The sequence below is a fragment of the Silene latifolia genome, chromosome 5 (genome assembly GCF_048544455.1).
Source record: "Silene latifolia isolate original U9 population chromosome 5, ASM4854445v1, whole genome shotgun sequence".
Taxonomy (NCBI): domain Eukaryota; kingdom Viridiplantae; phylum Streptophyta; class Magnoliopsida; order Caryophyllales; family Caryophyllaceae; genus Silene; species Silene latifolia.
Genome location: NC_133530.1, coordinates 1,341,816 through 1,355,405, shown reverse-complemented (window position 1 = coordinate 1,355,405; position 13,590 = coordinate 1,341,816). Strand labels below are relative to the sequence as shown.

At 36.7% G+C, this 13,590-nt stretch overlaps 1 protein-coding gene across 1 annotated transcript; it reads left to right on the top strand.

The window, feature by feature from the left end:
• Positions 1-1,617: 1,617 nt before the first annotated feature.
• LOC141655776 (uncharacterized) lies at positions 1,618-3,152 on the top strand. Its single transcript, XM_074462834.1, has 2 exons — positions 1,618-1,782; positions 1,936-3,152. Exons 1-2 carry the CDS (start codon positions 1,696-1,698, stop codon positions 3,091-3,093), a joined length of 1,245 nt encoding a protein of 414 aa, XP_074318935.1. The 5' UTR covers positions 1,618-1,695; the 3' UTR covers positions 3,094-3,152.
• Positions 3,153-13,590: the final 10,438 nt, after the last annotated feature.

The window sequence follows — 13,590 nt, the reverse complement described above, 5'->3', positions numbered from 1 at the left end:
TTTGGGGAGGGTTTACAATTTACACTGTTAGGGACATAGGGTTTGCGGTTTTAGGTCGTAAAACCGTTTTACATGAGACTAATTCGAAGGAAATCGAAGATGGAGACTGGAGTTCCACCTATGCATCGGTATCCTACTCGCTGGATAAGGGCTTAAAATACGGTCTTAAACAAGTATTTGTGATTTTGCCATGTTTCGACCCCGTGTCCTTCCCACCAATCATTATAATCCCATAATACTCTTAAAATACTGGCAATAATAGTGCATTATTAAATTAGCGTCTAGCATATCTTAGATTTACTACCTGAGGTGTAATTTTATTTTTGGTGAACAGGTTGCTATGTAGTACATCTTTGATCTTTCAATTAGAATTGTGTGTTATTTCGTGCTTATACGTCACCAATCAAGGTATTTTTTCCCAGATGACACGATTCAACGCTCTATCGTGTTCAAACTACTTATGGTGTAATTATAACTTCAAATACTTATCGTTATTGAAATTGACGAAGTTAAGATAAACAGCTAGGGTATTCTGCTCGCGTGATACCAACTAGTGAAAATAAATAAAATTTAACTGAGCTGAATTATTTTATTATAGAACTTAACTAAAATGAACTTAATAAAACTATAATTTTATGCTCGTGAAAAATATTAAGACTACTATTACATAAAAGTATAATTTTCATTTTATTTTGGCCTATAAATTGGATAGATACACGGAAAACAAATCGATTTGAGATGTTGCAGGATCCGGGTCGTTCTATGAATCCGCCATAATTATCATTTCCATAATATAGGGAAAGTTATGATTTTTTTAAGATACTCGTAAAAAAAGGGTGGTGCTCATTCATGGACGAATTTTACTCTTTCATAGACGGAAATGACCATTATACCCTTTCATTACAATTTTTTCATTACTCTTTTTTTTCCCCAATTCAATTATTTTCTCCCAATATTCTCTCTCTAACAACCCTCATCCAAACTAAGAATCATATGAATTGTAAGTACAATTGGTGATGGAAAGGGCGGTGAACTAATTCACATCATTTTTTTCAACATTTGATGCATCTTTCGTTGGAATTCATTCCATTGTTTCTTGCTCCGTCGAATCTTCAATTGAGTTTCTTGTGATTGTTGTATAGAACATTAGAATATAAGTTATGCAATGTAATCGAAATTGTAATTGCAAGTATTCATAAATTGGACGTTGTCTTTTGTCTAGTCACAATTGTATTTGTTTATCATTTGTGTTTAAAAAAACCCTAATTTAATTAGTGTAAATTAATTCCTTAATTTTATATAATATAATTAATAAAATTAAAAATTAGAATTATTACCTGATCAATACGAGAATTGGCATCCATAATTGTGTAGTTTGACGGATTTTCGAATAATTTTGTGGATTTGATTAATTTGTGAGGAAGAGAATTAGAGAGAGTTTTTTTTGTCCATTTCTAGGCAAGGGGTATATAATGGAAATATAATGAAAAAAAGTTCATGAATGAGTAAAACTCGTACATGAATGAGCAACTACGTACAATACTAGCAACAATATATAGTATTATAGTGCTTTTTCCCTAAAAAAAAATAAAAATATATAGTGCTTTATTATGACGATTGACGAGTTGCACGCCGTATCAAATTTGGTGAGGGTTAAATCGTTTTAACATAAGACTAATTCCAAGAAAATCAACGATGGAGACTCGAGTTCCACCAACGCATCGCTATCCAACTCGCTGGAAACTTGGTTGTCGTCACAATTCTCGTTCTTCTCTTTCTCAGGTACTTCATTATTTTTGTATTTAATTCTCTCTGTCCCATCATCAAAACTTCAAGTTTATATATAATTGCAGGATTTGTCTCGTTTTTATTCTTTAATGATGAGTATTTTAATCAAACATAAAAAATTTAGTGTTACTGGTTATAATTTTTCAGGAGAAGCGAAAACGAAGAAAAAGACATACTCGTGTTATGGACCTTCCTATAGAGCTCATATTTAACATCCTATTGTTTCTTCCTGCTAAACTCCTACAGGAGGTTGTCAGATACGTGTGCAAGCAGTGGTACGATATAATTAGTGAACCGTCTTTTATTAGAGCGCATTGCCAAATATCTACTATTACTACTACTTCCGCCTCTTTCATCATACAATCTCGACTTGATGGACGTAAGGTATATTGTTTAGACAAAGACGTAACAAAAATCTTATTTCCCGTCCAGGCGAGGATTAAGGGTTCTTGTAACGGCTTAGTCTTGCTTTGTGATAGTATTGGGGATCCACAAAAGATTTATCTTGCGAATCCTCTTCGGAAACTAATAGTTAGTCTGCCTCCTATCGTTCCTGTGGTTATGGAGGAACCTTCTTATACAACGTGTAGTTTTGCAGTTAATTCCTCTGGTCAGTATAAAATGGTGCATTTTGCTTGCTACACATATTCTCGAATATGTGAAATGGGTGTGTTTACTATCGGTTTTGATAAAGCTTGGAGACGTAATGATCTTCAACATCTTCTAGGTATAACCATGAACAAAGCAGCAAGCATCATTAAAAATTCGCGTCAGAGTCAATTTATCGGAAGATTTCTGTATTGGCCAGGTTATATACCTTTTTTGGCAATGGATGTCGATACAGAAACCCTTTATCAGATTTCCTTTAGGCCGACCGAAAAATTTAATAGGTTTTGTTATAGATATGAGTTTATAAGTACGGAAACCGCTCTAGGCTTAATGACAGAATGGGACTATGATCGTGGTATATGGAAGCTAGAAAAGTTGACAGACGTAAAATCTAGTGAGTGGACTGAAATCGCAATGATTGATATTGGAGCAATGGTTACGAAGGTTAGTAATGGTAAATGGACCTATTCTATTTCTGGCCGGTATACGAGGCCACTTAGCTTGATTGACGGAGAGTTATGCTTTTCTTTACGTGTGGCCTTTCACACGACGGCCTGGATGATTCGTTATAATCTGGCCAACGAAAGCTTTGTGTGTTTCGAAGTCAAGGTTCCGTGTGATGATCCCTTTTGTTATCATCATGTGCCAACGTATGTTTCACCGAAGAATATTACCCTTAACTCTTTCAAAACTTGAATAATAATTACCCTGCGTAATTTTATTTGCAAACTTAATTGTACCCATTTATCTTCATAGAACTATTATTTATGAAATTTTTATGTACTCATGTGTTGTGTTTGAGACCCTGGCTCCTTAAGCCTTAGAATTGCTCAGGTACTTCATGTTAGATTCCTTTTTTTTTTTTTTAATTGTCGTGTGAGGGATATTTTAATAAAACGTAAAGAACTTAATTATTTAATGGGGGAGGATGTAATTCGTACACAGCTCTGTTTCGTTTGCTCCATTGCATACTTTACGATTTTTCAGGAGTCGAGAGTAGACGACAAGGCGAAAGACAACGTTTTTGTTGCAAGAGAGGTCACATTATGGTATTGAAATACGAAGATTATCATGGTGCCATAACATTGTTTGTCACCGAGGAATCGCTAGCCATGACTCCTTTAAAACTCAAAGACTGCCGTTCACTAAATCACAAGCTTGAGATTTTATTGAATCTTGTAGAACCAGTGGCGTCTAATACCCCCGGCAAACATGGGTGGCGGAGCCGGGCCTCCGGTTTTGGCCACCGAATTTATAAACTTTACTAATAAAATTCAGTACAAACCTCGACGTGTAAGACACTTATTCATTCATATTTGGGGCCTCATTTTTTTTATACTGCACCGGGCCTCTATTTACTTTAAGACGCCCCTGTACAGAGCGTGTTATTTTATTGGATCTATTCATCTGTTGGCTGTCGTTCACTAAGGGGGTGTTTGGAAAACAGTAAATTGCAAAAAAAAAAAGGGTTTTTCCATTTGTATCCCTGTAGTTTTCATTTTTCCCAACTATACCATCGCGTATCAGAGATTACTAATTGTTCCCTTAAACTTAATTAATGACTCCCATCCGTGACTAAACTTGGCTACTCCGTTTGTTTTGGCCGTTAAGTGCTACCATGGCACGCCTTATGCCAACATGGCTGCTTACATGGCATTATATTGACGGTTTTTCTTATTTATCGTCTCACTTATGTTTTATCGACTTTTAATTATTTGCAATGACCAAACTACCCTTATTATTTTCAGATTCCGAATCAAAATCGATCTAATTAAATCCATAAAATTTTGCCCAAATCCTCTTCAAACCACCCTCTAACTCAGACTTATTCAAACTCATAAACCCGACTTCACATCGTTATTGAGCCCAAATCCTTAATCGCAGCATCCAGCACCCCAATAGCTTCACACAATAAATAACATGGATTTGGGGGTTAGGGTTTCAAGGGTACCTGAGAAAGACGCCGCAACAGTGAGCGAATAAGGAGCGCGATGGTTGATTGCGTTGCAACAGGGGACGCAGTGGCTGGTGTCGACGTCGGGTGGAGAGGTACAGATCAACAACGGAAGAACGGTGTCCGGCAGAGATGTGCGTCGCATCAGTGAGCGACGAGTGTGGCACGGACCCACGGAGGCTGACAGAGGTGGGAGGAGCAGAGCAAGGTAGGAGGCGGTGTAACACCCCCATTTATTCGGGAGCCTTTAGCTAGACATTCCCAAGTAAATGAGAGCGTTACCATATCGGTTTCCCGAGGTAGTAGATAACAAAGTCCAACTCAGCAAAGTACTTTAAATAAAAACTTTAATGATTACATAAGTTTTACAATTTTAATCCACTAAAACTTAATATAAAAATAAATACAACTCGCAGCGGAAAATAAATAAGTGATATAACTATATATGTGATCTAGACTTCATCTACGGTTCCAAGTTTGGCTCTCATCCCAATCCTCCCAAGTCAGCTAATCTTTGGTACCTGTCAAATCTGCTCCCCATAAAACGGTTCACCGCAGGTGTTCACGAATACATTGTCAACCACCGCGAGGTTGAGTAGGAATAAATACTAACAACAAAACATACGATAACAATCCAATTTCTTTTTTTTCCATTGCACAACCCCCTGACAACGTGCCCATTGATAACACAATATTTATCTATTTTTACTCCACATTTTATCTCTTATTTGAATGAAATAATAACCCGAGTTGTCTCTATTCACTCATTTTAATGTCAAATAATATATTAGTCAATTAGTTTGAAATAATGTTATTTTAGATTATTATTAGTGTTTTGATACTGTTGTCGTAATTTTTATCATATAGGTTAGGTACCGAGTTACTCGAGAACAAGTAAAAAAGACGGAGTTAAAATAATTGGAGAAAATAGAGAAGAATAATTTAAAGAAGGTTGACTTATGAAAGCATCTAGTCAAAGCAAAACCCATATCCTCCTTGTAACTTTTTACTGCAAGTCTACAAGTTCCAATTTTGATTTCATTAAGCTGAATAAATTTGGTGTTCTTCAATTCACCAAGTCAAACAGCTAGCAACCTTCACTCCGATGTGACTTCATCCTTCACCAATTCACACCTCACCATCACTTACGACAACCACCAATTCATCCACCACCCACATTCGCCAGTTGAAACCGACACCAGTTCCTCCATTGCTCACCTTGATTCGGAATCAAAACCCGAGTGCGAATCAACCACCATGAAAGCCAACTCCGTCGCCGCTAATTCGAGCCTCCCCTGCTTCTCCTCTGAACCCAGCCTCGACAACCACCGTGTACAACATCACCACAATCAAGCTCGGAATCGAAGCCGCCATCACCAATTCAGTTTAGCCATCGAATTAACATTTAGCACTTTTGCAGCTTTCGGGTGAAACTATGCAGCCGAGGGACTAAACTATGCCCGGTCGGGTGAAGGTGATGCCCGGTCGGGTGTAATGTTGCCCGGTCGGGTACAATCTCGAAGGATGATATTTTCGCCTTTTACAGAAGAAGACAAAGGAAATTTGGAAGCTGTGTGTTGCTTTATGCTGATGTCGTGTGTCCTTTGAGAGACTATTACTATTATTATGATTATTATTATTATTATTATTATTATTATTATTAGAATGAGGAGAGAGGGGGACACCACAATAAGAGCCGCACCAAAATTAAGAGAGGAGTAGTCTTAGAAATATAAAAAATACATCTTATTTCCTTCTTCAATTTGAGTGTTTAATTTAGTTGTCAAATTACTCCAAGTTTCGATCTTTTATAAGCCGGGTGTTAGATCTATACAATTTGAATCACTTGCTTTTTTATGGTATAATCATCTCATCTCTTTCTTTCTTTTGTTGAATTGTTTACATTTGAATATTTTAGTTAACTTCTTCATAAAGTTTCTTCCTTTATGCTTAGTTAATGATAAAATTTAGTTTAATTAGTATTACATCGTCTTTATTTTGTTAATTGCATGATTAATTGTAGAAACCAATTTCATATAAGGTTTAATTTCAAAGTTGCAATCTTTATTAATTATTTTGTCTTAATAACCATGATTAGTGAGTAATACTCTTACTAGGGTGTGATTACTGATTAGGCATTAACATGAGTGATTAACCTAATTGAGTCCATCTAAATTGGTTGTTAAGGGGAGATTAGTGGGGTTTTCCAAGGGAATTTATTTGATTATGTTTTAATTGGGAGTTTGGTTAGTTGGGTACCCTTGTCCACCAATGGGAATTGGTTAGGTACTTAGTTGACCACCCTTTTACATTCCTTGCCAATCTAGGTTGAACCCGGGAGGGGGAACCTCGAAAGGGTGCCTTTGGGAAACCGGGTTGACTTTCACCTTTGGGAAAAGGGTTAGAAACCCGGGAATTTATCGCGTACTTAGTGCCTCCTAGCTTTGAGTCGGGGATCTTGGAAATGGCGCGCGTTTTCGGGTCCTAGAACCTTGCTTAGGAGAGGTCCGAGTCACGAACCCGGGAGGGAGGTGAGTCGGGAATCCTAGTGTCCTATTATGAGCCCGGGAGGGAGTTATTAGGCGAGTTAGAGGCGTTTTCCCCTGACTAATTGCCCCATGACGACTAGTTGACGGAATTAATATGTTAATCATGATTGTTTGCCGCTTAATCACGCCCTAGGCTTTTTATCAATCAAGTAAAACCTTACTAATTCGCTTGCTTCTTTATTTTAGAATTTAATTAGTTATTTTATATCTTGCTCTTTAGTCTAGCCCTTAGTTAATAACCACCTTGTTTTGTTTGACTTAGCTAAGCATAAGAATTTAGACAATTAGTATTCACCCATGCTCCTTGTGGTTCGACCTCGACTACCCTAATACATTAGTTGAGTAAATAGTTTGATTGGGGGAGTGCGACAAAACCCCACTATCACCCATCCTTTTTCTTAGCATACCTCCCTTAACAACGTGCTCACTTTACATCATTCCAACCGAAGTTGGAGTATCCACCATCCCAACCGAAGTTGAGGTATCCATCATCCCAACCGAAGTTGAGGTATCCATCATCCCAACCGAAGTTGAGGTATCCACCATCCCAGTACTGAGGTATCCAACAATTACGACATGAGATTAACCAACAACCACAATATAAACCAATGACATATACTTCACAACTGATAATTCATCCAACAACATTATCGAGTAAAAGTTGAGTAGGATTTATCCCTACCTGGCAGGGGCGGATCCAGGAATCAGATGTACGGTGGGCTAAATTTTTTTTTTCCCGAAAACGTAATAGCAACCTTGAAATTGATAATTATAACTTATGAGTGCTTTAAACATTGTTTTTTACGTGCCACTTTTATGATATTCGAGTCAAAAATTTTAAATTTTGAAATTTTATCGATATTATATTACTCCGTGCATCCCGGTAATTATTCACATTTATTTTATATACAAAGATGAAGTAAATGACACATTCCCCATTTTATCCTTCAGAATTGTCACGTGCTCTCTTCCCCTAGTTTCATTTTCCTTCCTCAATTTCTTACATTTTCTCTCCGATGGTTCTTTTCCGGCAACTAAAATATGTAGCACAAACAACTTCATAAGTAAACTTCCTACTCTTACAATAATTGATTACTTGGATAGAAGAATTGTACAAAGTGTTGTTTTTATGTTGTCAAAGTCTTGCATTAGTAAACAAGACTACTATACTTGAAACCACATAAATCAAAGAGTGATAAGTATAAATTTTGCCTAAAATGGTATACCCCGTATAAATTCAAAGACAAACATATCATAACTCATAAGTGATCTTATAGGTAAAAATATTAAAAATTGAAAATATACTTTGTTGGGGTTTGAACTTGTGTCTGTTGGAAAAGAAGCCAATATTTTACCACTATGCCAATTGTAGATTCATGCTTTATATTTACATCTTAATATCTATTAACTGTTTTCCTCAAGAATAGGTTGGGCTCCAGCCCAACTAGCCTTTGTGCTGGATCCGCCCCTGCTACCGGCAAGCAAGCACTCCAATTATGCAATCCAATAATTAAAGCTCACAAATCCGATTATAAACTCTTCACAATTTTCGTCACCTATATAATAATAACAATTACAACAATTATAATTACTAACTTTACTTATTTATTTATTTACTCCTTTTATTTATTTATTTATTCTTCTTATTATATTAATTATTCAAACCGACTCATTTATTTAATTATTACGATATTAAAGACCCGTTTATAAACTAACCCGAGTCACCCGACAAACCAAAGCAAAACCCGCTTAGGAACACCCAACTACACCCGTAAAACCCGTCACAAACACCCCCCCAAACTCCTCCTTCCACGCCACCACAAGCCACCACTCACACCAACCAAGCCCGACACCAGCAGCCTGCAGTCCCACGGTCTCAAAATAGCGTTATTAAGAAACCTCTCACATGATGGGACGAGTGACCCGCTAAATTTCCTTTTTCCCTATTATGTCTCCCACTAAATTAGTGGGAGAGGGTCTCTCATGAGACCCATTAATACATTTTATTGACACAATTTATTTATGCCAATACAATACCAATTTACAAATGAAAAAAAAAAACCGTACGAGTAGTACTTTTAATTTTTGTAGTTTATAAAAAAATCAATTTTGATAAGAGAAAAAATATTATGAAAAATAAAAATAAAAAACCAGTTTTTTTATAAATAAACTATAAAAAAATTATATGAGTATAAACGATTCATAAATGAATCATCGAGAAAAAAAATAAAGGATCACATTGGTTTTGCGACCAACATGGCTACATTAATCCAAATCAAAAACCCACAAAAACCAAAATTGAAAAACACAAGTAAATAAGAAAAACAATAAATCAAAATGAGTAGCAGAGAAAATCTAACTCACTCTATGAAAAAAATTTAATTCTGAAAGTGATGGATATAAAACAATTTAATTAATTTAGGAATTTAGTCGGAACCAAGATGAATTGCCCTTACAATCACAAATTAATTAATTATAGTATAATGGAGGAGCACAAATGGATGAGTGGAGATCAAAAGAGCAAAACGGTGAAATGGATGGTGATAATTTTGGTTTAGCATAGATTTAAATTATGTGATGATCATAAATTTGATAATGATTAATGATGATGGCTTAAATCTGAGATGGGGTACAAAAGAAGGTATATTTGAAGATGACAAATTTTGACGAATATTTAGGATTTTTCATTATTAGGAAGATTATAAAGTAATTTTGATATATTCATACGTTGGACGAAATTAGAGTACTTGATAAAATTTGGGTCAAAGGGTGTAAGCTTTTTTGGGCCAATTTAAACAAGTATTTAGGAAGTGTTCATTTGGGCCAATTTAAACAAATATTTATATTAGTTCGGGTTAGGTCATTTCGGGTTACGAGTTTCTTTCAGTGTTTTTGGTCAGGTCTGTTTCGGGTCAAGCGTGTCGAGTTATTTCGGGTCGTAACATTTTCGGGTCAATGATTAAGAGAGAAAAAAGGCATTTCAAGTCTTTCGGGTCAGTAATGTTGAGTGGTTTCGGGTCGGATCTGCTACAGGTCCATGAAAGGCCGGGTCATTTTAGGGTCGGGTCAATTCAGGTTTCGGGGTGCGGCAGTTCGGGTTGATTTCGGGTCTCGGGTCAGGCCTGGGTTGATTTTGCCAAGTCTAAATTAGCGAGTAATAAGCTCTACAACCCAATTTCGTCTAACAAAGGAGATATCATCTACCAATATTTGTAACTTAACTTTTATTTAATGATATTTATTAATTAATATTTTAAATTTTACAATTATGTGTAATTTTATTTTCACCATTTAAATATTTCGTTAGGTAATTAACACTATATCCAATCCCGTGCAATTCTGCACGGGTATAAAACTAGTGATCTATTGTTCCTCTCTAGGACCCAACAATGTCCTACAACCTAATACTAATAACGTACTCCCTCCGTCCGGGTCATTTGTTGACCAAGAAAAGAGGAGAAAGCCAATTATTAAATGACGAGTAGAACAAATTGAGCGTGAATGATCAAATTACTAATGAAGTTCATTTTTAAAATAGAAAGGGCAACAAATGACTGAGACACCCCAAAATGGAAAAGAACAACAAATGACCGGGACAGAAGGAGTATCTAATTGTCTCAACTACGGGAGTAGTTTTTATCATACTTTGTCTCTAAACAAGGTTTCTTTTGAAGGAATTAAACTAGTCTTAAACCTGTTTAAATTGCACGGATTTATTGTTTCTGATTTTGTTATTATCAAAGCTAGGATTTTTATATGTGATAATAATAGTGTTTATGTAAGACCTCTCACATGATGAGGTACTTACAAATTTAATATTTTTTTGGCTGGTTTATAATGTAGTTATTAGTTAATGTCATGTCTCACATAGATCTCGCATGAAGCCGTCTAAAAAAAATCTTCTCTATGCGTAAAATCTTGTATTCTTGTATTAGGTACATGTTCACGCTGAGTGGTACCATCGCCATAATTAAAATTAGTTATACCATATTATACTCTTATGATCGATATAATTGTTATATAAATAGATTTAAAAATATATCATATAATACCAAGATTAATAGGTTAATGTTATATATCGTGAGATTTCATTAAATTTATTTGGTAAAAAACTATATGTAGTATCGTAAACCCGACCTGGTATTTTAGGGCTAAAGATCCGTTAATCATTTTCAATTTTATAAAATAACTTGTAAAATTGCTCAACAGCTTTGCGTAAGAGCTCAACAACTTTGAGGCGGTTGTACGATGCTAGTATACAATTGGTTGTAAGATAGTATTTGTGAATGTTTTGCGTCAGTTTATCTTGTGTAAAACGACTTTACATAAACATAATGTAAAACAGACCCAAAAGGCCAATCGAAGGACTCAATTAATAATAGAAAATATAGGAAATATGGAATATTGATTTCCTATATTTATGTTACTTTACTGTTGGTGCCTTTCCTTCTTCCTGGACATTAACTTAGGCGTCCTTTTAGCTATCCTTTTCTTTGATATATATAGCTTGCTTGTACGTTCATTGGATGACTGAAGATATTACTAAAACTTTTCCTCTGACTTATGTTCACCATTGATCATTTGATCATCTCATCTTTTATCACGGTATCAGAGCAGGATTAAATCCTGGCTCTTTGTCTTTCTCTTTTTTTCTTTTTTACAAAATTATCATCCACATCAAATGACAAAGATTGGTAACAAATCAGAATCAGGAATTCCAGACATGAACGCGATACCGCCTTCATCCTCTTTGTTCTTACACCCCTCAGAAAGTCCGAGTCTCAAACTGACATCCATCACTTTTGACGGTGAAAACTACGACCTTTGGGTCAACGCGGTCAAGAATGGATTAGAAGCAAAAAATAAATTGGGGCTTGTAGATGGGACTGTACCGAAACCAGAGGGGAAAGGGGAAGGAGATATAGAACTCGTTGCGTGGCGGCAATGTAATGCTATGGTAAAATCTTGGTTGAGAAGTGTAATTGCAGAGAAGCTGCATCCTAGCATAGCTTTTGATGGAACCGTAGCAGAAATATGGAAAGAATTAAGGGAGCGTTATGCCGCTGGAAACACTGCACGGGTTCATCAATTGAAGAGCGACATCGTGGCTTGCAGACAAGGTAACCGTTCTATTGTTGATTATTATACGAATCTAAAAACTCTGTGGGATGAACTCGCGAAACATAGTCGAGTACCCACCTGTACCTGTGGTGCAGCCGCTGAATTTCTCAAGGAAAAAGAAGAAGAAAAGATCAATTCATAATGGGTCTTAATGGTGGCCTATATGACAACATCCGCTCCAACCTTTTGATGGAAGACGATTTGATTTCTCTCAATCGTGTCTACGGGATTCTTTTAAGGGAAGAGAGACACAAGGCAGTTACGCGCGCAAGGGACGAACCTGCAACAGAGGTTGCCATGGCAACACAGACAGGTAACAGTCACGGAGTAAGCCAGAACCCAGAATCCGAAGACCACGAACCCCCGCGATGCACTCATTGCAAGAAGTGGTACCATACGGAGGCCAACTGTTGGGAAAAATTGGGAATCACCGGCCGGGGGAGAGGTAGAGGAAGGCGTGGCGGACGAAGTAGCAGAGGAGGCCGTAGCACAGGTGGAAACAACCATGGAGCAAACGCCGTATCAACGAGTGAAGATGGTGAATCTTCAAGTCAAGGGTTTATTGCGGCTGAGATGGAGCAATTACGACTTATGCTCAATGCAAAAAATGAAGCTAGTGAGAAGTTAAAAGGTAGTAATTTTGCTAAATTGAATAGTTGGATGCTTGATAGTGGGTGTTCCCACCACATGATGGGGTGTAAAGAAATGCTTTTGGATACATGGAAAAGCGCACCTTCACAAGTGTCCTTACCAGATGGGACAGCTATCCAAGCATCAGTCCATGGACGTGTGATGTTAGCAAATAACTTTGTCTTACAAGATGTGTTATACGTGCCAAGCCTTACGTGTCATTTAATTTCTATTCCGCAACTTATACGTGAAAATAATTGCTTAGTGGTTTTTAATTCTAATTGTTGTATAATACAGGACCAATCTATGAAGACGGAGATTGGACGGGGTGAGTTGCGGGATGGTGTATATTACATGACACGCGTTGGAGACATGGTGGCACGAGTTGGGGTTGATGAAGCACGGGTATGGCATAGGAGACTTGGTCATCCTTCAAGTCAAGTTTTTTCTTCTTTTAGCAAATTACTTTCAAAACAATTACGCATTGATCCGAATTTTATTTGTGACCCTTGTTGTCGGTCAAAGCAGACAAGATTGAGTTTTCCGTTAAATAATAAGAGACATGACAATTTATTTCACTTAATCCATTGTGACATTTGGGGACCATATAGAGAAAATAGCTTATCCGGTGCTCATTATTTTTTAACTGTTGTTGATGACCATAGCCGAAGTGTATGGGTCCACCTTATGAGAGATAGACGGGAGGTGTGTGATTTAATGGTATATTTTTGTAAAATGGTAAATACCCAGTTTGGAAGTCAAGTCAAGATAGTTCAAAGTGATAATGGAACCGAGTTTCTCTCGGGACCTTTAAAACTCTTTTATCAAGAAAATGGCATGATTTTCCAAACCAGTTTAGTGGATACTCCCCAACAAAATGGCCGTGTCGAGAGAAAACATAGACATATTCTAGAGAAAGCGAGGGCCCTTCGGTTCCAA

Coding starts and splice junctions, on each gene's coding strand:
- LOC141655776 (XM_074462834.1), top strand. CDS start 1,696: ATGGAGACTCGAGTTCCACCAACGCATCGCTATCCAACTCGCTGGAAA. Junction 1,783..1,935: donor CTCGTTCTTCTCTTTCTCAG/GTACTTCATTAT, acceptor ATAATTTTTCAG/GAGAAGCGAAAACGAAGAAA.